General features: G+C 41.0%; 1 protein-coding gene across 9 annotated transcripts in view; it reads right to left on the minus strand.

The window, feature by feature from the left end:
* The window catches only part of YAP1 (Yes1 associated transcriptional regulator), a 113,378-nt gene that overhangs the window by 17,056 nt on the left and 70,231 nt on the right, over positions 1-26,091 (minus strand). The window contains exons 4-6 of one of the 9 annotated variants that reach the window (XM_072729946.1): positions 19,889-20,008; positions 3,880-4,058; positions 1,808-1,855 (exon numbers count right to left, since the gene is read on the minus strand). In XM_072729946.1, coding sequence (XP_072586047.1) covers positions 1,808-1,855; positions 3,880-4,058; positions 19,889-20,008 — 347 coding nt within the window. Of the gene's footprint in view, positions 1-1,807; positions 1,856-3,867; positions 4,059-19,888; positions 20,009-26,091 lie in introns of all 9 variants that reach the window. The other 8 variants (XM_026006723.2, XM_072729951.1, XM_072729947.1 and 5 more) reach the window with 8 other exon arrangements.

Here is a 26,091-nt window from a genome sequence, read left to right on the forward strand (position 1 = left end):
CTGGCAACGCTACATAAAGCGATCTTCACTTCAGACAAGATCCTTCTTTGTGAAACAGTTCCTGGTATCCACCTTAAAGCCATCAAGAAAATAGGTGAGAACACAGATGCTCGCCCGACAAAACCACCACCATATACTGCGTATTCTGAGCCACTCCAAATTTAACAACATTTATTGACATTCCCACAAGTGTGAGGTAAAGACATGGACAAATAAAAACTTCTGTAGCAAATCAGTATTTCATTATCTAACATATTCCAAAGTTGATTTTAAAGAACCTCTTTCAGGTTTCTTTTCTGGCTTAAATAAATCTAAAGGAATCAAGCCTATAATTTTAATACCATGTAAGTTTAATAGAAATTTTGTTACTTATAAGTCTCACCTTTTCTGAAACTTTATGACTAAAAACAAGTATCTAAGAATTCCCGATAATTTTAATAAGAAGAACCATTTACACTGGCACTCAAGTATGAAATAAACCTTGAGGTATTCATTTAACAGATCTACGGTTTAAGATCTCATTAGGGGAAAAAAAAGAAACAACTTCGAAATACTTCGGGCATAGAAGACTTTTTGCTTGAACCCAAATCTCATTTGAGTTAATTTCTGCTCCTATATTAGTTTCCACTTCATTTATTACAAAGAAAAACCTTCTTTCAGAAGCACTTCAGAGCAAAAGCAAGGGAAAATATCTTCACTTTTTAAAGATCCATGCTATGGGCTCTTCTCAGTCCTGTGTGGTAATAGTGGCTCTCACAGCAAGGATATGCTCTGCTCTATCAGACAACTTCCGTGAGTTATCCCTTTCTTGATTTCTTGATTAAAGAAGGCATTTACGAGATAAGGAGTAGAGTCTTTCTTCTCTCAAAGTTAACTGGTCTCTACAGGAACTGTCTCTGACTTGATAAGCATGATACTATGACGGGCACGCAATCGGTATCCAAAATGAGTGGACTTGTGCCAACCCCTGCTTCCACAGGCCATTGTGACACACATACATCTTTAGCTCCGTGCAGAACAGCCCCGGAGCACTCGAGGCAGCACATGGTTGCTTCTCCCCACCTGGAAAAAGGGCAATGACCTCCTAGCTCTTCAGTCCTTTAAATCTTTTGAACTCTGAGCACAGACAATCTGTTTTCAAGACTGAGATTCTTCCCTTAAATCAGATAAATGTCTGAGTTAGACAGTAGCCACAATCTCCCCATCTAAGTAAGATGCTTTCTCAACCAGTAATCTCTGGGGTTCATCCGGGAGAAAAGTTGATAAACAATAAAAAACCCAAAACATGACCCAAGCAGACGCTTCCTCTTTTGGTAATTGAGATACTCTTCCTTTGGAATGCCCTGAGAAGAATTTTTCCTCTAAAAGTACCATTTTGACTCTCTTAGGATTTCTTAGTCTACCCAAGGAGATCATCTGTGCCATTTTGTTACTGTTCAAATGGTTAATTCCTATAAATCATTATAAATACTATTTTAAGCTAGGCAAATGAAAATCAGGCACGCCCCAAGGTTGACAGGATGCACACCTAAGATATAATACATATCCAATATGTAATAGAGCAAGACTTCCATGGAATCAAAATGAGCACTAGGACTCTCTGGAAGCAGCAGGAGGAAGCAGGCAGTGTAGACTTTCTGGGAATGGCAATGGTAACGTTACATATTTGGAAGAAGATGGCTCAAGTGTTATACCCTGGGCTAACGGTCAGTGAGGACAGGCCCCTGGAGCACAAGTTTCTCGCTTTCCTAATTTAATATCTTTTTTTTTTTTTTTTTAAATGCTAGAACATCAGATAAGAGCCTACCTGACATTTTGGAGAATTTGCTGTGCTGGGACTGATATTCCGCATTGCCTAAGAGTAAAAAATAAGATGGATAAAAATTACTTTAAGCCACATGGTTTGGCTATGTAGGCTGACTTACAAATTTCATCCAGACATACCACCATAGCACAGAACTCCCAAGCCAGCCCAAGAAGCAGCAACTGAGGAAGACAGTAGCCAACGGAGTCACCACATAACAAACTGAAACCGAGGAATACTGAACAGCATAGCATTGAGGACAGGACAGCAGGCTTTAGGTGTCAGACTCAAACTCAACCTCAAACACGTGATGTTGGTCAGGGAGGTTCTTTGCTTCCGAATATTAGAAGCAGGAAAAATGTAACTCAACATTCTGGGATAAGAGCAACCAACAGAAGAAGAAATTCATAGAAATCCAAAACTTCAGACTTGCTGAATTTATACTGATTGCCAAAAAGCAAAACCAAAAAAATCCTAACAAACAGACTATTAGTATGAGAATAGAGCAGGTCTGTCACTTCAACGGGAGAAGAGACAACACAGTTGGTGACAGAGAAGAAACACAGAAGTTGCCTTTAAAGGAAGTTAAGCTGTTTTGTCTAGGACCCATCACCCACAGGAAGAGAGTAAGACTTAGGAAAATTCTCTGAAGGAAGAGTTTTATAAACAGCAGCATTGCCCACCAAAACAAAACATCACAGAACAAAACAAAAATTCCAGTCTGATTGATGGCATACAACAAAATGATGAATGGTAACATTAACAATTACATAATTTTTCTTAATAAGATTTTTTGGTTTTGACAGTTTTCAACTCATATCTGACACTGAGACTTGTCTGTACTAAGACCATCTAGTGATCAGTAACAAAGTGAAAAGCAAGCATCGAAAACAGGCTCGTAAGCTGATCTCTTCTAACAGAGGCATAATTATACTCTTGATGGTGCTACCTTGTTCTGATGATAAAGATTTAAATGGAATATATCTTTCCTTTTAGTAATTGGTTGGAAACTCAGAGGTACAATAAATTGTGTGAATACGATTCCTTTCTCCACCTTGTTGATGGCAGATAAAAAAAACATCTTTCGAGACTACTCCCTGACATGAAACATGGGAACATGTGCTCTCTCGTCTCTGGGCTCGCTCGGGGTGCTAAGCACTAGGCTTGCACTGACCAATGGCTGACAGCATAGTCTGTCTGGGACCTCCAGGGCTTATCTTTCATCCCCAGGGCTCAGACTTCAGTGACCATACCACATCCATGCGTTTCCAGTGACACTCCTGTGTCCAGAAAAGTGGAGTGTCATGTTTTTATTTCCACTTGGGAGGCTACAATTTAGTGGGAAAAACAGTGAATACATGTGTTTCATGTCTGTGGACAGAATGCCAATGAAAAATGAAAATGAGAAGCTGACCATTCCAGGCACCCTGAGGAGGACAGGACTCGGGGCACAAGCACCTTCTACTTTCAAAATTGCACTGTTTCTATGGTCAAAACAATTTTATGAAAACTGAAATATATACTGCTCTGATAAGATTGCATGCCTGGTCCCTCCCAAAATAAGAGACCGTAAAAACCTGATTCTGCCAGGGGGCTGTCTAATCTCCTGACAAAGGAGCTCAGCAGCATATCCTGAGATAAGACTCATGGAAACCTCTGTCCTACCTGCCCTCTTGAAGGGACATTCAGAGCAGTACATTTTAAGGCACTAGGGGATCTAGTTCTAAACTTGGGGTCACTTGTACTATGTTTGAAATAAAATATCTTAGATTCAGCAATGCTGCCACCACTTGCCTATTTGAGAAATGTCTTAGTGATTTACTCCCTGCGGGAAGACCTCAGAGTCTGGTCGCCTACAGCTAAGTAGCCCCAGAAGGCAAAAATCCATCTGCATTGCGGGAGGGCCTGGGAATGAAGACAGGGCGGAGCTGGAGACAATGTGTCTGGGTTGCTGCTCCAGCAGGTGAAGGAGCAGCACCCCCTTGGAGATACCAAGGCTAGAAGAAAACACCAGGATCACACACAGGAAGCACACCCCGAAAAGTGGAAGGCTGGCCTCTAACCTGGGGCCTCACCTGGCGGAGCAGCTCCTGCTGCTTCAGGCGCAGCCGCTCCTTCTCCATCTGCAGCTGCTGGAGGCGCATCTGTTGCTGTTGGCTGGAGCCCCCGCCCCCTAGGACGCCTGGAGGGCTCTGCGGGGCTAGGGGTGGGGGCTGCTTCACCGGAGCGCTCTGGCTGATTCTCTGGTTCATGGCTGCAACAGAACAAAACATCTAGCCTAAAAATCTGGTAGCAAAGGCAAAGGACAGCTTTTCAAAAGCAACTGGGAATACTCAACGTAGCCTTTATGGCAGGAAGGCTGGAAATAACCTGAAAACCCACCACTGGAACAATGGTTCCATGAACTTATCATCATGGCTGCTGCCTCCGTGGTCCTTATAAGATGCAAGACTGAAGAGACAAGATGGGGCGCGCATCAGCCACAATGTGAACGGTCGAAGATGTGTACGGATAAAAGACAAGGGTGGAACAGAAGGTATAAAAAAAGGAGGGGTATACGTATTCCATGCACATCCAGAGCACAGCAAGGGACGGGCAGCCCAGAAGCCACGAACATGTGTTGGCTTTGGACCTGGGGCTCTGTGATGGAAGGGTGGAGTTGCACAGATATTTTTGGGTCACTTTGGATATCTGACTGATGTGAACACGTTATTTACTACAAAATATAAGTACAGGTTTAATTAAAAATACTTCTACCACAGCCAGTTTACTTAAAAACACATCTACCACAGCCAGTGACACGAAGCATTCTGAGCAGCAAAGTCCATTAAAAGTGCTCAGTCCTCAGGGCACCTGGCTGGCTCAGTTGGGGGAGCGTGCGGTGGGATCCAGGGTCATGTGGGGAGAGGACTTGAAAATAAAATCTTCAAAAATAAGTAAAACGATCAATCCTTAATATATCCTAGAATACACACAGAACCTCTCATAGAGCAAGTAGATGACACGATGAGACGTGTGCTCCTGATGAAGCTTACGAGCCTCTGGATGGCAGGTCTCACGTGACACCACGGTCACCTCACGCGGCCCAGGCGGTCACGATCGTCGCTGTGGTGGAACCTGTAACACCACATGACTATCAGCAACGGAGGGATTCTCCAACTTGTGAGTTTGTCACTGATAGATACAACCCTGATCAAACTGTGGACCGCGGTAGCCGCCCTGAGCAGGTGCAAGCATTATCACATGAAAATGATTCATACATGTATTCAACTGTTTAAGGTGAAATTTGGGTCCCCACTTCTACTAAGGTTTTTAATACACAGCAAGGAAGAAAACCTCAGGCCATACATAACAACCTCACAAACGCTGAAGGAAAAATATGTCTCCTCCAACCTTTTCTGGAGAATAGCCAAGAAGGAACACTTGACGCAACTTAGATGAGGTCAACAAAATCCTGATGCCAGGACATGAGGAGAAAGGGAAATTAAACATCCTGCTCTCACTTTCTCTTGTCACCCTCACTACCAAACTCCTGTGGCTCACTAGAGTCCCAGGCTTTACACCTGTGTCCTTTACTATGCCTGGCCGTAAAGGCCAAGGAGACAGGAGCAGCCGGCCCAGCCTTTCCTGAGCCCATGACCGTGTCAGGAACCTTTCCCTACTGATCCCGCCACAGGGGCGGAGGTGGGGTGGGGTGGGTGGTGGTGTCCTGGTCATGTGTGTGTTCTTATTAGCACAGGGTCTGGCACAATGGTGGTGCTAAAAAAATTGGCTGAATATTGAGGCAGAAATTTACCTGAGACATGACAATATACAAATCCTACCAGCAATGTCACCACCTAGGACTGATCAGCTCTGCCAGGACGCTGGGACGACATGGACACAGAAGCAACCATTACCGTGACTCCATTTAGCCCAGCCCATGGAGGCCCTTGACACGTGCAGAGGGTATTCACCTCCGAGGCCCACCTCTCCATCCAGGCTTTGTTTCTTTTTCTAACTTCTTGACTTGAAGTTATTTAGTTTAAATCTTTTCTTGAAGCATTCAAAATCAGTAAATTTATCTTTAAGTTATGCTTTTCCTGAGTGTCCTACATTCTGAAAGTGTAATTCATAATTGTTCTATTTCAAGTACCTGTAGTTTCTGTGATGATTTCCACTTAACTCAATAAGCTACTGAGTACACTGGTTATACTTCTAAACGTGTTTTGTTTTGTTTTTGAGATTTTACTTCTTTATTCATGAGAGACAGATAGAGAGGTGGAGAAAGAGAGGTGGAGACACAGGCAGAGAGAAAAGCAGGCTCCCTGTGGGGAAGCCTGGTGTGCGATTAGATCCCAGGACCCCGGATCACACCCTGAGCCAAAGGCAGATGCTCAACTGCCGAGCCACCCAGTCGCCCTGCTTCTAAACACGTTTTAAAGTTTCAAAGTAATTTCCAATAAAGCTACAAAGTAGTAGGAAAAATATAAATGATTAAACTCTCATGTGCTTGTCATGCAGCTTTCCAATCAATACACACAGCCTTTTAATTCCATTTCACCTCTATCCCCACCCACCATCTTGGATTGTCAAGAAAACGTGACAGCATTTCACCCATAAATATTCTCAGTATGTATCACTCAGGGTTTTTACTTAGATTCTCTCATCTCCTAAATATTTTCTCTCTTATGCTGAAAAGCATGGTTTTTTTTTTTTTAATTTTTATTTATTCATAGAGACAGAGCGGGGGTGGGGGAGAAACACAGGCAGAGGGAGAAGCAGGCTCCATGCAGAGAGCCTGACGTGGGACTCGATCCAGAGTTTCCAGGATCATGCCCTAGGCTGCAGGCGGCGCTAAACCACTGCGCCACGAGGGCTGCCCTGAAAAGCATGGTTCTAATAACATGAATATGTACCATTCTTCTACACGTATGCAGTTATTTCAAATAACATGAGTGATGAATTTATGCTCAACAAAATGACTATTAGAAAGTTTCTGATTTGTCATTGTTGGTCCTAAAGATATTTCATTGGGGCCTACTGTCAAATCACTGTGGTTCAGTCACCTGAAATAATTCCTCTCCATATGACTCAGCCACTGGCTCATATAAAGGTTCATTTGTGACATTGTGCTTTCGAACCTTAGAGACTTGCTTTACTTCCCAGCCCCAAATGGTCACCAGTGTTCTGTGTATTTTAAAAAATCCAAGCAAACACATGCAGACTTTGTAGATCTATGGTAGCATCCACGCTAAGACTGCTTTACTCCACTTCCCCCTTTTCTTATTTCATAACACATCCTTGGAATCACCCCGGCACAGAATATAGAGGTTTTCTCCCATTTTCTTTTTAAAATAGCTAATTAGTATTCCATTCAACCAATTTCCTATCAGATTTTCACTATTTCCGAATAAACTCATCCATACACAATTCTGTCGTTTTGCTACCGTATCCTGGGGCAGAGTCCTAGTTGGGAAAGACTAAGTTAATGTTAAAACAAATTATACTGCCAGACCTCCTCCCTTCTTCCCTCTCACACCACCGTTGGCACTTTGTTGCATCCCTACCAGGAATATGTAAGGGAATCTCTCTCTCCTGAATTCTTGCCAAACTTTTGGATCTTTGCCAATCTGAAAGATGAGAAATGGTTTCTCTGTGTGATTTACTTTGCTATTTTTTTCATCACCGTCCTATCATAAGGGCATGTGTATTTTTTATGTCAACCGTGTTATCTTTTCCAATGGGGTTATTAGCCTTTACATTCCTTATTTTAGACAATCTTACCTCTACAGACTACAGGTAGACAACTGTGGTCACATATAAGCTACAAATAATTTCCCTGTTTACCATCTGTCTTTTTACTTTGCCCTGTTTTTTTACATGTAAGTTTATTTTTAAGCAAAATTACCAATCGTTTTGAAATGTGAGCTGTTTTCCTCACACCCAGAAGGCAAAGGAATTCATCAGTTTTTTAATTCAAACATACTACATGCTTCCTTTGTATATAGTTATTTGGCAACTCAATCTAATCCACTGGAATTTACCCTGAAATGTGGCATGAATGAATACAATTTTATTTTTTCATGCTTATTTGTCCCAACACTACTCATGTGAAGTATATCTTTCCCTGAGAAACATCTTTATCACAGAATAAATTGCTGTATTTTATTGTTCCTGGATTTTCTATTTTGTTCATTTACACAAGGTACCACAACTTTAATTACAACATTCATGCTATGTGTTGGTACCCAATAAGGTACACTTATTTTTTGAGGCTTTTTTATTGGGATCTAATTAAATGGCACTGTGGTTAGAAGAACAAGGTCTGTGTGTTGATTCCTGAAATGTGTGACTGGACACGTGGGCAAATCCTTGCTGTGGTGCTGGCCAGGGCCAAGAGCTGCTTCTCTCATATCTCCCTTGTTCCTAACACTCTGAGTTCCTGACATCCTGAGGAGCCGACATCCCTCAATCTGGCAGGACCCCAGCCCTGCCTGCCCTTTCTTCCTATATTATGTAGGTTTTATTTGCTGACCCACAGAGATTATTTCTTAAAATTTATGCCCCCAGTTATGTCTTTTTGGTTATCTCCTTTCAGTATTTTGTCTGGCGGAGCAGAAAAGGGAGGATATCAGACAGAATGTGACTTGCTGCTCCAGACTGTTCCAAAGCTTCATTAGTCTCTTATACGGCCCAATGAAAATCATATTCATTGATGATCTGTCTTTACAAAAAATAAATATCTTAAACTTTCATAATCACGGTTTGTAGTTTAGTATTCTGTAGGAGAGTAATAGAAAAAAAGCCAACAATTTTAAGAGCTAAGATTTGCCAGGCACCAATCAACAACCTCATTTAACACAGTTGTTTACATCTACTTGCCACCAACATGAGATGCACAATTGACAGGCACCATCATGATATAAAAAAAAGATGGCCTTTATGGTCAAACCAACCATGATTAGAACCAGACTCGATCCAGTAACTCATCCAACACTTTTTCAATGGTATGTGGGGTACTGATGTGCCCCTTTGGCAGATACAGCGAAGATTAATACATGTAAAGCACCTGTTTCAGGCTGGAGGACAGGACATGCCCCATACATATTACTTGGTTCCCCTCACCAGAGCAATTCCTACTAATCTTCAAAGATTTCCACCCCTACAGATAATCATTCTGCCCTTCGCTTTCTCCCATTTTGCCAAGCCACTTCCATTTCTAAGTATGCTACGACTCACAGACATATGTGTATTTGTCTTTCCAATTAAATCTAAATGGAAAAAAAGTGGGTAGTGGAGATTAAGTCTCAAGGGAGTTCCGCCAAGACATCTTCCTCCTTTGCTGAAATACATTCCCAGCATTCTAGTCTTACACTCAGTACACTTCCCCACTGAAATGTCTTAGACATTCTGCTACGTTTCAATAATACGAGTTAAATATGAATTGGGGGGGCTGATCTGACACTTCATCACATGCAGTGAACACCTCATAAATTGCAACCTAGAACAAACAGCTATTGGGGAAAATGTTTTCAGTTCCAGCAATTATATAAATTAATTTTATAAAGAAACTGCTAGGAAATACCCCATTAGTAAGTTAAGCAGCACTGGAATATGAAACTTGATGAATTGCAAAATAGATTCTAGAACTATATACTGTTACATATTTCATCTTTTAAGAAACATCTGAAAAGCTTCTGAGCTTTCCACACTGGGTTATTAACTAGGATAACATTTAAAAGTTAATATAAATATATATTCTTTGTGAAAACTGGACAATAACACAACTGTGAAAATAAAGAGGAGAATATCCTCTGCTTCCCATTGTTTCCTAAAATTAAATACCATATGTAGTAATCACTCATGACAGGGACGCTAAAAGCATCATGAATTGGTTGGTACGATCTTTTTTGGATCTAAGCTTATTTAAATGATTCAAAACACAGGAAGGGAGAAACAGGACAGCAAGAGATGAAGGAAGAACTCTGCAGAGTTGAACAGAAGTCTGCACCAAATGTGCAACAGAAACCATCTAATCTGCTGAGTGCACTAAATACTGCTCCCTATGGATACAGCAGTGCTACAAACTTTCCTTACAAAGCGCTTATGTAAATGACCAATTCAAACTGCCTTGTTTATCTACTGAAGCTGGGATTGAATCCTCTCCAGAAGCATCCTGTTCTTTACCTTCTGAGCATCTCAAGCATTTCCACAGAGAGAAGAGCAGTGCACCCACAAGGGGTGCAGCAGAGACCTCACAAGCAGGCAAGAAACAAAACAGGCTTTGTTTCTGTGGAAAGGGCCAGAGAAGCTGTAAAAGAGGAGACCAGCAGAGGACCAAATTCTTCCCTATAATCAACTTCTGAAATCCCAATGTCTCCAGCTTTAATAACATTTCTAGAAGGTAAAGAGAAAAAAATCTTTAAAATAGGATAGAATTTTTTTTAAAATTATTTTAAAATTCAGAGTCTGTGCTGCTTGGACTATGAAACAGTAACTGTCAAGTTTTACTTAACAAATCAGCCCTGTCAGTTTGATGGTAGCAACCTATTCAATCAGTGACTATTGCTAAGAGCCCACCTTGTCACATGCTTGTCATCCCCATGGATGGGTCTCTTCCCAGACCTCATTCTCAATATCTGCATTTCCAAACTTCAGGAAGTTTTTAGATTTTCATAATTTATAACCTTAACCTTGGAATATTACAAAGTATGACAGATCTGGTCATCAACCACGAACTTGGGAGATAATAAATTCAATCCTGGTAACCTCAGGAGGCATACCTTTAAAATGAGAAATCAGTGTTTGCAACTCTTAAAACACTATCTTGCACCAAGTCCCCCACAACCCCTAGAGGGCATGTCTTTACTTTGATATTTTACCAAGTCTCAACACTACATGTGTACATGTTAGCATGGTTGTGTTGTTTGTTCTTAACATTCAGAAACAAATTTTAGGTTTTGCACATACCTTCAGGGATAGTCAAGACCATAAAATAGTAAATATGTTAAGAGAAATGAGTGCTTTTCTAAAAACACAAACTAATAGGCCATCTGTAGTCTTAAAACTAAAAGCAAAACCCAACATACTCATTGCTAGCTAAGTGTTACATGACCTAGGAACTACTTCTACATCTACAAAAAATTGCTACTTACTGGCATAATAATTTATGTATTTAAATATAAAATGGTTTTTTCAGTGAAAACTACTGTTAGATTCACACTGAAAATCTGCCTCTTGTAAAAGATGCAAAAGACCATGGTCCTAACCTAATGATGAAATCTTTTTCTTTCTTTCTTTAAGAGGATGTTATTTACAATTAGTCTGTACACCCAACATGGGGCTTGAACACATGGCCTGAGATCAAGAGTCACATACTCCACCTTCTAAGCCAGCCAGGTGTTCCCCGAATCTTTTTATTATCAATATGCGAAAGATGTTTCCCAATACTTAATTGAGCCATGTACCTAAGTAACAATGCTGTGCCAGGAATGATTTTTTAAAAGTTTTACTGTGGTGCCTGTCTGGCTCAAGCTGATGGAGCAAGCCATTCCTGATCTCATGGTTGTGGGTTCAGGCTCCACAGTGGATATAGAAATTACTTAAAAATAAAACCTTTAAAAAATATTAAGTTTTACTGAAATATTTTACCCTTTTAACAGTTTTCATAGATTCACAGAATTGTGTAGCCATCATCAATTTCAGAACATTTTCATCCCCCAAAGAAATCTTGTACTCTGCATTACACAGTCCCTCTCCCAGCTCCTGGTGGCTACCCATCTATTTTATTACTATGCATTCGCCTTTCCTGGACAGAACACATGCATGGCGCAAAACAACACGTGGCCTTTTGCAACTGGCTTGTGTCACTTAGCTCAACCAAATTCAAAATTCACCCATGTCCGGCAGCCCGGGTGGCTCAGCGGTTTAGCGCCGCCTTCAGGCCAGGGTGTGATCCTGGAGACCCGGGATCGAGTCCCACGTCAGTCTCCCTGCATGGAGCCTGCTTCTCCCTCTGCCTGTGTCTCTGCCTCTCTCTCTCTCTCTCTGTGTCTCTCATGACTGAATAAATAATTACATCTTAAAAAAAAAAAATTCAACCATGTCTAGTGTGTACCAACATTTCCTTCCTTTTCATTGCCAAGTAATGCCCCACCATATGGGTACAGTGTACTGTTAGTCCATTCGTCAGCTGATGGACAATTATGTTCTTTCTACTTCTTGAGTATGGTGAATAATGGTGCTAAGAATACTCACGTACAGGTTTTTGTGTGGACACACGGTTTCAGCTTCCTTTACGTATACACTTATGAATGGAACTGCCAGGTCCTAAGCTATCTGTGCGTTTAATTTTTTGAGGATCTGCCAAACTGTTTTCCAAAGTGGCTGCATCATTTTTTGATCCAATCAGCAGTGAATGAGGGTTCCCATTCCATATTCTGGTCAACACTTATGGCATGTTGATTTTAGCCATCTGACTAGGAACCAAGTGGTACCAACACTGTGGGGTTTGCTCTGCATTAGTTGTAGCAGTTTGCCTCCTCTAAGCCCCTGCTCTAGATCTTGTCCAGGGCACAGCAATACCTCCCTCCTGCATTCTTGCAATTCTCTCCTTTCCCAAGCACAGACCCACAGACCCCCAAAATTGGGCTAAACTTTTTAAATCCTTAAACTGTTAAAAAAAATTGACAACAAACATCATTACTTAGATCCATTCAACTACTTCTTTCAAACATCTCTCAAAAATTCATCTATTGGCATGAAAATTCATTATGATGGTATTTTTCAAACAATGCAATTGTGGATGTAGCTTACAAAAACCCAACAGCACATTTTCTCCTTATCATGTCATTGAACAGTTTGGGGCAGGACACAAGGGTTGCTAAATGAGGTGAGAAGAAAGGGAGAGAGTGTTCTAATGAGCTTTCAGTTCTGTCCTCAGAGGACAACCATGTCTTCCTCCTCTAACACAAAAATAAAGTCTGAAGTCCAGCTTAGAGACAAAGCCCAGATAATGAGACTACTGGGTGGACAAAAAGGGAATTACATTTTAAAATATACCTGCCATCATGAATTCATTCAATTAATGAGTAAACAGTTCCATTAATAGCAACAATTTCTAATTACATGTAACATATTACTATTAATGCTTTTTCTAGGGGAATTCATAGTTTAGGAGAGACTGATGTCTTATATATTGCTGATAAACACGAAGTTGGACCTTCTGGTCTAGAGCCTGACTGGGTTCTTGTCCCACTCCAATGCCCCCTTAGAACAGCCTTCCCTGACCACTCACTCCCCAGGCCACATTACTCCCTTCAAGGGCACTTTATTATCCATCTCTCACTGTCCTAAATGCATCTTGTCATGATTTATTTATGTAGTAGCCTGCAACCCCCTCCCCGATGGCTATTGTTATGCTTGGTACATAACTGGCACTCGACATATGTCGAAAGATTAAATACTGAAACGGCTTCTATCCCTGGTTAGGAGGATGCTATGAGTAATGCACAGGAGAATCTCCAAGTTGAAGCAAGTCCAGAATGAGCTATAAAATGACCTCAGCAACCAGGGTAGCAGAACAAAGGGAGGATAAAACCAAACAAAGAATGGGCACCACTCTCCTCCTAAATCATTCTGGTATTTCAGCAGAAATCCATTTGATTTTTCCCTTAGAAAGCCTACAATCTGTTTCTCATATCTGAACCTCTGGGGAGGCACAAACAGTGGCTTTCTTCACCAGCACATTTTATAGAATACTTGTTAATGCAGCATTGATAAAATATAACTTGAAACAGTTTTCTTTCAAAAGCTTATTAAGGTTTTGTTGTTTTTTGTTTTGGTGTTTGATGTTAGGGGTGTTAGTACCATAAACCAACCATTAATTTAAATTATCATTCAGTGACTTCAGTGATCTTAAAATTTTAAGTTGTAAATATGATAACTCATGTAAAAAAAATTCCTTCACTTTGTAATTACTTGGATCGTTGAGCCATCACCATATATAAACTACAAATGAACGAACAGGTCTGCTTTCCCCTTGGTAAGCGGTGCAAATTGCTCACCATGACTGACAAACTATTTTGGCACCATCTTCCTGAATAAACATTAAAAAACAAAAGACAGGGCAGCCCTGGTGGCGAAGTGGTTTAGTGCCACCTGCAGCCTGGGGCATGGTCCTGGAGACCCGGGATCGAGTCCCACATCAGGCTCCCTGCATGGAGCCTGCTTCTCCCTCTGCCTGTGTCTCTCTCTCTCTCTTTCTCCCCCCCTCTCCGTGTGTGTCTCACATTAATAAATAAATAAAATCTAAAAAAAAAAAAAAAAAAATTAAAAAAAACCAAAAGACAAAAAACACACAAGCACAAATAAAACTGCAAACCTCCAGTATTGACCTAATTTTGTTATTCTATAATCTTATGCATTAAAATATCCATTTCAACAAAAATAAGTAAAATATGAATTTCAAAGCAAATATAAGCAAATGTTCATTTGCTTAAGTAAAAAAAAATATATGTAGTGAGGACAATTAGTAACCATCTCTAAGAACATGTTTTAAATCAGACTTCACTAAACACACAGCCTAGAAGGATACTTCCAATTAGCTTCTATCAGGCCCTTGCTTTCTATTAGGACAACTTTATGGGAACTGTAAATTTTAGAAACAAAGCATACTAAAAATGCACCACCTTTAAGGTAATAAAGCCGAATCTTGTGAATATACGCATTTTTTAGTTCCTACATCCTTCCAAGAGACTGAGGACAAAGTCTACCAAGTCCAAGCAGCACCGCCCCCCCTCCCCCATAAGATTTGTTGGCCGGGCCATACTCACCATGTGATAAGGCTTATCTTTAGATTAAAGGTTGAAAGATTTCTCTGTCTCCTCTTCAAAAGTAATTCCCAGCTGTGAGCAGAGGACCAAAAGCTAAACCTGAATGATGCAACAAATAGTTCAGATCTCTCTCTCTGAAACCTCCATGTGCTTGAACCCAGAAGCCAGGGGCCAAAGCAGTCACTGATGAATCCGTAATCCAGCAGAATGCATTTCATCAATTAACGACTCAAAATCATTCTCAAAAAAGCATCCAGTATCATCTAATCACATTTAAGTCAAGAGAAGATAGTGGTATCAGAAAAAACTCAGGTCTCTTGATTCTCAATTGAGCAGGTAAAAGCCTCTATCATACTATGTTTGAATTTAGTACCTTATATAATAATTCCTATGAAGAGAACAGGATGCCAGGTAACTTCTGCAGATCTGAAAATAGGATTTTTGGAAGGCACATAAAATGCCAGGTGAGAGCAATCCCACAACTATCTTTCTCAGTGGATAGTGTACATATAAAACACAATCTGGTGTATTAAATTCAAAGAAGCAGCAGTAAAATGAACAGCATCCAGAGAAAGGATGTGAAGTGGTTAAGATCCCAGAACTCTTCGAGTGCGCAAGAAACCTGGAGAAACCACAGTCAGAAGAAAACACTTCTGGGATCAAAGGGAAGTAAATTTCAAGGTAATAAAGGGACACATACTTTGCAGCCATTAGAACTTTCTTTACACAGAAAGAAGGTGAAGCTTGTAATCTTGGGAAAGATCAGAACTGAGGTTGGGAGATGATGTCCTAACTCACTCCCTTTAGGTAATTTCCTTAAGGTGAGTCACAATAGAATACACGTAAATGTAGTAACCATTGTCATCTTCCCTCTGAAACTTCCATGTATCAGTGTTGATGAATTAGGGATGTTTCTAACAAATCAACTGCATGAAATCTAAATTCCCAAAAAAACTCTACATCTAAAAAGACAGAGTTCAGATTCTAGTTCTGCTGCTTAAGGCTATAACCTTGGACAGGCCACACAGTTTCCCTAGAAAACAAATAGGTATCAGACAAACTCCTATTTGGAGCCATATTCCTTACATCCCCCAGCACTTCTGTCCACTTCTGCTGATGCGGTGGAGGCTGACACTGACTGGGTGGCACTGTGACGTTCCATGGGCCAGGGCCAGGGATGGTGACATCTCCCAGTATCAGAACATCACGTCTTCTCACCCAGCTCCATTCTGAAAAATGCTGGTTAGGGGAATTATAAAAATCTTTCCAGGGCCAAATTTTGTGAGACTTATCTGTTAAAAATTTTGCATGTGCCATGGCTCTTCTTATCTAAAACACAATAACTATTGTTTTTTTTTTTTAAGATTTTATTTATTTATTCATGAAAGACAGAGAGACAGAGAGAGACAGAGACATAGGCAGAGGGATAAGCAGGCTCCTCATAGGGAGCCCAATGTGGGACTTGATCCCCGGACCTGGGATCACACCCTGAGCCAAAGGCAGATGCTCAACCACTGAGCTACCCAGGTGTCCCGAACTATTGTTTTCTATCCTAAATAGTTAGAAATATAGCTCATAACCAACTACTTACAAGTTAGCATCACCAGGAAAGATTTAAAGAGGGTAAGAAAAAAAAATGTATATTTTTTGAATGCATGATTATCAAGAGACTTGCTTCATTAAAATTGATTAGATGCCAATGCTCTATCTACCCAGGACTCCATTAGCAGAGATACGGGTTTAGTGTCCACAGCCTTCAGTGTATTTTTCCATCTCTACTAGTGCACACTTAGGTACTTAGTTGGTCATTAGGTACATTTTCATCAAAAGTAAAATACTGATTCACTTAGAACAGCTATCAAGAATATTTGGTGTTAAAAGGAAAAAAATTAACGAATATCTGAAATACTAATATTTGTAGAAGACCTCTAAGTATTGATTCAAAAGATTTAAGTTTGATTAAGAGAGATGTGAACAACTTTTGGCTTTAGGACTTAATAAATTACATATTTTTACTCTTTTAATTCTACTTACCATTATTATTTTAGGAAAATTTATCTCTCTCTCTCTCTCTCTCTCTCACACACACACACACACACACTCTCTCTCTCTCTCTCTCTCTCCTTGGTTTAAAACCAAGAACCACAATCAACATCTAGGCTTTAGTTTCTCCATGTACAGAACATCTATGCTAACAACTGTTAGGAAGTGAAAGACACTGTGTTTTTGTTCATTACATCCTTTAAGACTCAAAAGACGTACTTTTTAGCCCAAATCTCTGGTTCCAATATTTCATGTACACCAAACCTGTTTCTACTGCAGCGGTGCCATCAGCACTGACTTCCAGAAACAGACTGCTAGCATTATTCAAGTATGTCTCCCCATGGACAGGAAGGACAGTAACAGTACATAAACGAAGAGTTCACTCATGAGTAGTGTTCTGGAGATCTTTCATTCTAAAGAACAGAAATTAATCTTTTGTGTATTTTCATTAAGGCTTTTACCAGAAATTGTTCTAGGACTATTACCTAAAACAGTATTTCTACAACACACAAGGAAACATTTAAAACTTGAGATGCTTCCTCATGTTTACAACATAAAATCTTCAGGGAAAAAAAAAGGTGTTTATACAAAGTAATTTAATGGCCTATGTAACAGTTGAGCACCAATTTTTGTTAATCTAGGATCAAAACATCCCTAATAGGATTCCTTAAAAACAAATAAAAACCCTCCTTTTCTCAAAGCCAATAAATACCAGGAAATCCTTACTGTTAGTGGATGTCACTTTGTGATTTGTAATAAATGACTAATAAACTCCCTAAAGTAATATAAATGTCAAAAAATATAGTTTTTTAAATGTTAAACAAGAAAATCAGATAAAAGAAAACTGATCCACAACAAATTACTCTTTAATTTCCTGAAGTTATATGGATAATTTACCAACTGTACGCAGGATGTAAATGACTGACGAATTATTCTAAATATAATCGATGTAAAACATCTGATACAGAAATGGGAGAGCTCAAGGAAGGGAGTGAAGACGTCAAGCTTACTACACAGAGCTGTATCTCCTATTTCAAAATGTCCAAAGACATAGGTCAACATGACCTAAGCTAAAAACAGGAAAATAGTTTAATACAGGTTTGGGGAATGGAGAAGAGCAAACCTTGCAACCCTGAAAACAACCTACCGTTTGTTTGTGTCTGCATGGCTCGGAGGGTCAGAAAGAGGACAGTTTATACTTTTTTTTGGCAGAGGTAAAACACAACCCACTACAGAACTTCGGATTTCAAGGAAAGTTCCTTCAAATTCAGCAGCTAGCAGCCTGTCTCGATTTGCTGTCACTCAGATCAGAGAAGCCCACGCTGTTTCCTCTCCTGCCCCCACTCGTCACACTTGAGCTCTCAGAATGAAAAGGTCTGGAACAGATTAAAAGTCAGGCCACAAAATAAAAAGCTCTGGCATGTTATCAAGCCCGTCTGGAATACACAGACATGGTGGGCCCAAATAGGGAAACTAGAGCAGTAAGAGAATTTTATGAAACTTTTTTTTGGCAGATCTAATTGCATGTTTGCGTGTACACATGTGCTAAAGGGAGGGTGGGATGATTTCTTTCTTTCTTTTTTTTTTTTTAGTACTTTTTCTCATTTAAAACAAAGACCAAGTTGTGTGTGTCATTAATGCATATACTTAGGATCACAGCCAAGTTGTTTTACTTCACTATTTTAACTGAAAGTACTTACACAAAAGCAAACTTTGCTCCAATTCCTGAGTTCTGCAGTTAGCTAAGAGTTAATCATCATCTTTTATAACCTTGTGTTAGGGGGGAAAAAAAAAAACACAGACCATTTTTAAAAATTTTCAAAATGTGGAAAAGCTGACCCATTTCATTAAAGATGATTTTAAGGAAACATGGCAGTTGTCATTCCAGTCTGTACAAATGGCAGCACTGACTTAATTCTCTACCTTACCTGGCTTCCTATTTCAACTGCAAGGACTTACTCAGGTATTAAATAAAATCCGAAGTTGCAAATTATTAACATGCCACATTACTTTTCTAACACCCCAAACAAACTGTGAAGCTCCAAAGGTGAGTACTGAAGCCAAACTAGGCATCTGTTGGAAGGATGGTCTGTGCCCTGGCCTACCTCTGACTTCACGGGAATGGGGTTCAATCACTGGCTGTCCCTGCAGCTCAGGGCAGACCTGACAGGTCACACATGGATGGAGCAGAACTGCTCACAGTGTTTCTGACAGGGAAGTTATTTTACCCAAGCAGCTCTGGGCAGAAGTTTCCTGTCTCCCTTTCCCCCAGGACTGTGTTTGGAAAGATCCACAGAGTTAACTCCTCTTTCTCTTAAGGGCCCCACAGCTGCTGTCGGGCCAACCTCTGGAAAGCTTCAAAGGTCCCCGTCCCGTTAGTGTGACCTACTCATTGATGTACACATTGTTTTCATTTAGCTGCACCCAGTCCAAGATGAAAGCTTCAAAACCACAATGCTTTGCTCCTTTTTAAGACTCATTTTTCCATGGCTTTGGAAGACTATCTCAGAAACCCAACTGAAGAAATTGAGAAGAGTGAAGAAATGTGGCACTTAAGAGCTTGTATATGATCACTGAAATGTGTACATTTATGAGGAGAGTATTCCTTTGTGCAAACGATGATTTTAGTCATGCGATTGGGGGGCGGGGGGAATATGGCTTCGCTTTTTGTTTCCTAAATAAAAAAACTAAGGATCCTTTCTTAAAACTGATCTCCAGGGTGATGGCACCCTTCCCAACTGAGGACAGAGAACACAGGATGGGGCTCACTGCCCCCTGAAGTCTAGCAGAAATAGACATGGGGTCATGGACAAGAGCTGGAACCCCAGGTTTCATAGCAGCCTGACAGCCTGATGATTAGCGTGGCCAGAAAGACCATTTAGAGCAAGATCGCTTTGTCTCCCAAAAATGTGAAAGAACAGTGAGTCTGGTTAGCAGCCACCACAACATTCCCTCAACCCCACCCTGAGAAGTCCAAGTTACCAAGCTGATTCAGATCTACATTCTCAAGTCCAGAGTGAAAGGCATAAAAAGAGATATAAAAATAATACAGGAAAGAAAGAAAAATAATACAGGAAAAGCTGAGCAGGCAGTCATTTCCTTTTCAATACTATAAAGCAACGCAATTTTAGTATATCTTCCCAAACCAAAGTCTCTCTCTCTCTCATTCTCTATCACACACACACACACACACATCAAAAATATCTAAAAAGGTTTTGAGATGAACCTTTACCAAAACGAGGGTCAAGCCTTGGGTCTAGCCAAGAGGTGGTCTTGTTCTTATGGTTTATATAGTATATTTCTCCATCCTGAGTCATGGCTTGTTCCCATCCATCAGGAAGAGGACCTATAAGTACAAAAAAAACATCATAGTTGGTTTTTATTTGGTGCAGCTAAAAAAAGTGGGATGGGTGCTAATTTATAAAGAAAATAGGTCTTGACAAAACAATGTATTAAACCAGAATTAAACATGTGTTCAGAGAAGAAAAGTAAACCTATATACCAAAGTCTTCTGCACTTTTTAAAAGAAACTACTAATTAATAAACTCTACATTCCCCAGAGACGTGGATAGAAAAAAAGTGTTGTGAGAAATCCTTTCAGAAGTCATGACTCAAATTATCATCATTGTTAATAGGACACATTTGGTGCACAGCTTTGGGCCTGCCCACAGACCTCAAGGCTCTTCAACGAGGAGATCACACAAGTGTTCTCAAAACACCTGATGTGTCGTTAACATTTTGCTTCATGTAAAACACACTTTGGCTAATTCTGTGAAGCTCTGCTTATTTCCATGATTTATGTGATTGGCTCACACCAAGAAAATTATCACAGAGAACTAACCATATTCCAGAGAAAGCTTATTTTTAAGCAGCCCAGAAGCACCAGGTGGTAGGGTGGTGGCTGAGCACTTAGAAGAGGCAGGGGAAGCCCTGGAGCTGCTGAGGGCCAGCTTCTCAGGAAGGAAGAGAGAATTTCAAAGGTACAACATCTGTAAGGTAGGACTAAAGAACATGGGAATTCTAAAACTATTTGAATGAACACCTCAACTCTTTCCATCTGTGGATCAAAATGAACAGAGCACTCCCTGGGTGCCTGCCACTGCTCAGAGAAGATCATGTGCTTCAACTCATTTAACCCTCACAACCGCCGGTGACTCACGCGGTCCTCACACCTCCATTCTAACCAGGACGCTGGCACACAGTGGCTCCATACACAGGGTCACAGGGCATGCACATCTGGCAGCAGGGCCCGAAACACTGCTCCTCTTCCCTGGGCTTCTTCTCAGCCATCACCCCACACTCGACACAAGCACTAAGGAAACTACTAGGTTCCTTACTTATCCTCAACTGGCATTCCAAGACACACTTGTGCGTGATGCTGGGTAACTCTGCTTAAACAGAACATTCACACAGGCCCATGGGACCCAAAGCTCTCATTCTGGCCAGTTTCCTTTATTTCAGAAACTGACCGATTTGCTACTATCCCATTGCCAAAGGTCTGCTGCTGCATACTCTCCAGAGTCCACAGGGAAAGCCCTCTTGCCGTCCTGCTTGCAGAGTTCTGTCCACAGTGAAAATTAAGCACGTCCAGAGTTGGAATTTGTCACAGGGACCCCATATTTACTAACAAGTGAATGGGAAGCAAATTCCTTTAACACATGTACATCGAACCCCTTTTCTCAGTAGCATTCACTATCACATGGGCTCTATTTCACTACCAGGAAAACAGAACCCCCATAACTGAATATGAGTGCTCGGGTGCTAATTGGGAAGCCAGCTCAATAGAAAGATGCTTTAGAAAAACAAATAACTGACATTTTAAGTGCCTGAGACATCATGATGTAGAAGTCAACAGAAGTTGCAGGATGGCTCTGAACACCTCCATCAACATCAGCACATCCCAGTAGAGCCTCCAAACTTGCTGTTTTTTACTGGTATTGCTATCCACCTTGGCCGCCTGAGTCAGAACCCAGAGCAGTATCCTGGATACAAAGCAACCTTCCTGCCCCCACCACCCTGTACTGCAGGTGACACTCATGTTCTCTCTGACCCCTCTGTTCCAGGGCATCTCTAAGAACGCAGTCATCAGGAGTCACTAGCAGCTCCTCTTTCTCAGCCACCAGAGCTTCCTTCCTTGGTGTCTCATCACCTCTCCTCATCGCAGTGTCCCCTATCAGCTACCAGGGATTTCTTCTTACAATACTACCTGATCAATTCTTCTATGTAACTTGTTACTTGTAAAAGCAGTTCCTTTCCTCTTGAGCAACAAAAGGAAAATACCAACTGGACTCATTTCTTAACAGGTGTTCTTCACACACCCGAGCCCCTGTCCTCCCAACTTTTCACAAAATCATCAGGCCATCTCTTTGTATTTGCTGCTCCTCTTCCACAGATGTCCTTTGACTTGCCCCTTATACACTCTCATTCATTCTGCAAGAGAGCTCAGATGTCACCCCTCAATTCAGCCTTCCTCGAGGACCCCACATGGATTATGAGTTTTCTCTTCTGTGTTAACATTTACCAGATGAGCACTCACTTGTTCGCTCATCTTTTCATGCACAGGCTAGCAGTATCTGAGGAACTGCTCAGGCACTGCCTTGACATATTTTGAGCTTAAAAATCATTTAGTACATATATTATTTTCAATTGGTATATTTATAAACATGGAACACCTGAGTGGCTTAGTGGTTGAGTGTCTGCCTTTGGCTCAGGCTGTGATCCCGGGGTCCTGGGATTGAGTCATGCATTGGGCTCCCCGCAGGGAGGCTGTTTCTCCCTCTATCTGTGTCTCTGCTTCTCTCGCTCATAAATCAATAAAAAAAATCTTAAAATATATATATATATTTATAAAAAGAATAAATGACGTTGCTAAACCAGTGCCTTTTGTTTCTTAAACTTTTTGTTCATAAATGTATTCATATTCACAGTACTTTTAAAAAAATGTTAAAACTTACAAAAATGCAGAATGGAAAAATTGTGCAGTTTTTGTGACCTACTCCTCAGGGGAAAAAAACTAAATAAACTCAGTTTTGTGATATGTTCTGGATGCCTTTCTTGTGCCTGTGTTTCTACAACAAATGCGTACCCACTGATACCTGCTCTACCTGTCCCATACTTGTTTTATTCACTTAACATATTACAGCATCCCTTCTTGACATAACACTAGATCTTTTTCTCTTTAATGGCTTTATACATCTTACTGTACAGGCAAAACTGAGATGTGGGTTTGGTTCCAGACCACTACAATAAAGGATGTTATGTGAACTTTTTGGCTTCTCAGTGCATTTTATTTTAATTCTTTATTTTATTTGTAAAGATTTTATTTTTTCATGAGAGACAGAGAGAGAGAGAGAGAGAGAGAGAGGGAGAGAGAGAGGCAGAGACACAGGCAGAGGGAGAAGCAGGCTCCATGCAGGGAGTCCAACACAGGACTCGATCCCGGGTCTCTAGGATCACACCCTGGGCGGAAGGCGGCGCTAAACCGCTGGGCCACTTGGGCTGCCCTCAAAATATATTTCTTAAATACTAAGACTTGAAAGTCAAAACGACTCCTGGATGCCAGGCTGCAGGCATGAGAACAAGATTAATCTCATTGGACACCTCCATCAGAGCTCCTGGGTGACCAGGCACATTGTCAATAAGCTAGCACATTTTGAAAGTTATCCTTTTTCTGAGCAGCTGGTCTCGACAGTGGACTTACTCAGTAAACCATGTGTCAACAGCTGTGCTCTCATCCAGGCTTTGTTGCTCTGTTTTTCTAGAGCACACGCAATGTAGATGGAGCATCCTGTGTACAGGCCCTGAGAATTTTCAGTCATCAACAAGCACTGGCTGCAATGGAAAGTCACCAGCTGCATCAGTCTCATAAGAGAGTCAGCCTGTCCTTTGAAGCCAGGCACTGACTTCTCCCTCTCCAGCTATGCAAATCCTACACAGTCTCTTCTTCCCTTCATTAATCATCTCAGCTGGATCTCTTGGATCACTTGGTGCAGCTTTGCCCACACTTCTTGGGTTCCTTAAACCTCACAAACGAACTCCCTCCAGCTTCTGACTTTTCTCTCTGAGGCTCCCTCACCTCTCAGAACTGGAGAGTCAGGGCCCTGCTCTGGGTGAGGCCCTCCAGACCACTGACACTTTCTATCCATCAGCAATAAGAGGCTGTTTTACTTTCTTACTTGTATGCTCACTGGAGTAGTACTTTTCATTTCCTACAGAAACTTTCCTTTGCATTCACAGCTTGGCTGTTGGCACAAGAGCCCGAGCATTCGGCGTACCTCGGCTCCCACGCCTTCCTTCCTCACTACTGCGACTTCATCATTTTCATCATTTTAAGTCTTTGGACTTAAAAGTGAAAGACCTACGGCTCTTCCTTTCACTTGAACACTTAGAGGTCCTTGTAGGGTCATCAACTGGCCTTATCCCAATACTGCTGTGTCTCAGGAGAAAGGCCAGAGGAGAGGGAGAGACATGGGGGAACAGCCAATTAACAGCATTTATTAAACTCACCATCTTACATGCGCACAGTTCACAGCACCTGAGACAATTTTAATAGTAACATCAAAGATCATTGGTTACAAATCAGCAGAATAAACAGATGATGAAAAAGTTGCAATATTATGATAACTGCCAAAATGTGACACAGGGACACCAGGTGAGCAAATGCTGTTGGAAAAATGTCATCAACAGGCTTGATGGATGCAGGGCTTCCACAAACCTTCAGTTTGTAAAAACCTACAGTATCTGAGAAGCACAATAAAGTAGAACACAGTAAAATGAGACACGCCTACATTAGAAATCATTTATCCCTGGTTCCCAATGTTAGATATCAAAGGAGTTCTGAAATTGTAAGGCTGCTGGAGCCCTGGGAGCAGCCATGGCACTGCCACCACACTGTGATGACATGGTCACATCTCACCTACACAGTGGCCTCGTGGCTCAGCACTGACCTCATCTTTGTCATACGGATGAAACACAGGGGCATTCAGAGACATAATTCACCCAAGGGAGACAGGAAACTTGGTCAAGGTAAGATCTGAACCCATGTCTCTAACTTGACAGCTTCTGCTTTTAACCATATAATATATGCTGCTTCCCAAAGATATAAATTTACTCTCTAAAAGTTATGCAAGCGTTTCCATACATTAAATTTGCAAAATGGAAATAGTGACTTTTTCTCATTATACAAAAGTTTAAGTCATTAAGTACTTATCATATATAAACATAATTTCAAATATTTGTTATATAGAAATCATTAAGTATTTAGCATCTCACTAAAAACAGCAGACTTAAAAAATAAAGTTCAGCAAACTTTTCACTAATACCATTCATATACACCATAAGCCATCAAAACCAAAGCTCTGGGGCACCCAGGTGGCTCAGTTGGTGAAGCATGTCTGCCTTTGGCTCAGGTCATGATCCCAGGTTCCTGGAATGGAGCCCAGCATCACACTCCCTGCTCAGCGGGGAGTCTGGTGTGCTCTCTCTCTCTGATAAATAAAATCCTTAAAAACAAAAACACAGGTCTGAAGGCACTAATTTCAGACATGAAGGTACCAAGAAAACCAAACCTGCTAACAATAGTGACAGCTGCCCTATTTTCACACCATATTTCTATTTAAGAAACCAAATAAGGTGCATATGAAATAGAATTACTGTATAATTAATTTTCTAAGCACTCAAATTAATGTGTCAAAGAGAAAAGAAAATAATGCTTTACAGATTCATTCATATTTTTCATTTAACACTGGGTAAATATTATCTGGAAAAAGAGGTTCAGAAAGGATTTTTCTTTTTTTAATATAAAAACTGCTAAAAGGCAAAGAAGTAGATGAGGAAAGATAGCCTTTAAATAGTACTGGGTGGGCAGCCTGGGTGGCTCAGCAGTTCAGTGCCACCTTCAGCCCAGGGTGTGATCCTGGAGTCCCAGGGTCAAGTCCCACGTCGGGCTCCCTGCATGGAGCCTGCTTCTCCCTCTGCCTGTGTCTCTGCCTCTCTCTCTGGGTCTCTCATGAATAAATAAATAAAATCTTAAAAAAAAAAAATAGTACTGGACCATAATCCAATCCTTAGCAGTAAAAAAAGAAAACTGAAAAGAAACAAATCTTCAACTTTAAACATGAATTAAATAAAATACAGACCTGGGGTGTCTGGGGGGGCTCAGTCAGTGGAGTATCTGACTCTTGGTCTCAGCTCAGGTCTTGATCTCAGGATTGTGGGTTCAAGCCCCAGGTTGGGCTCCATGCTGGGTGTGGAGCCTATTTTAAAAACAAAAAAAAGGGCAGCCCTGGTGGCTCAGCTTTAGCACCACCTTCAGCCCAGGGTGTGATCCTGGAGACGAGGATCCAGTCCCACGTCAGGCTCCCTGCATAGAGCCTGCTTCTCCTCTCTCTCTCTCTCTCTCTCTCATAAATGAATGAATGAATGAATGAA

This window comes from Vulpes vulpes, chromosome 12 (assembly GCF_048418805.1).
Source record: "Vulpes vulpes isolate BD-2025 chromosome 12, VulVul3, whole genome shotgun sequence".
Taxonomy (NCBI): Eukaryota; Metazoa; Chordata; class Mammalia; order Carnivora; family Canidae; genus Vulpes; species Vulpes vulpes.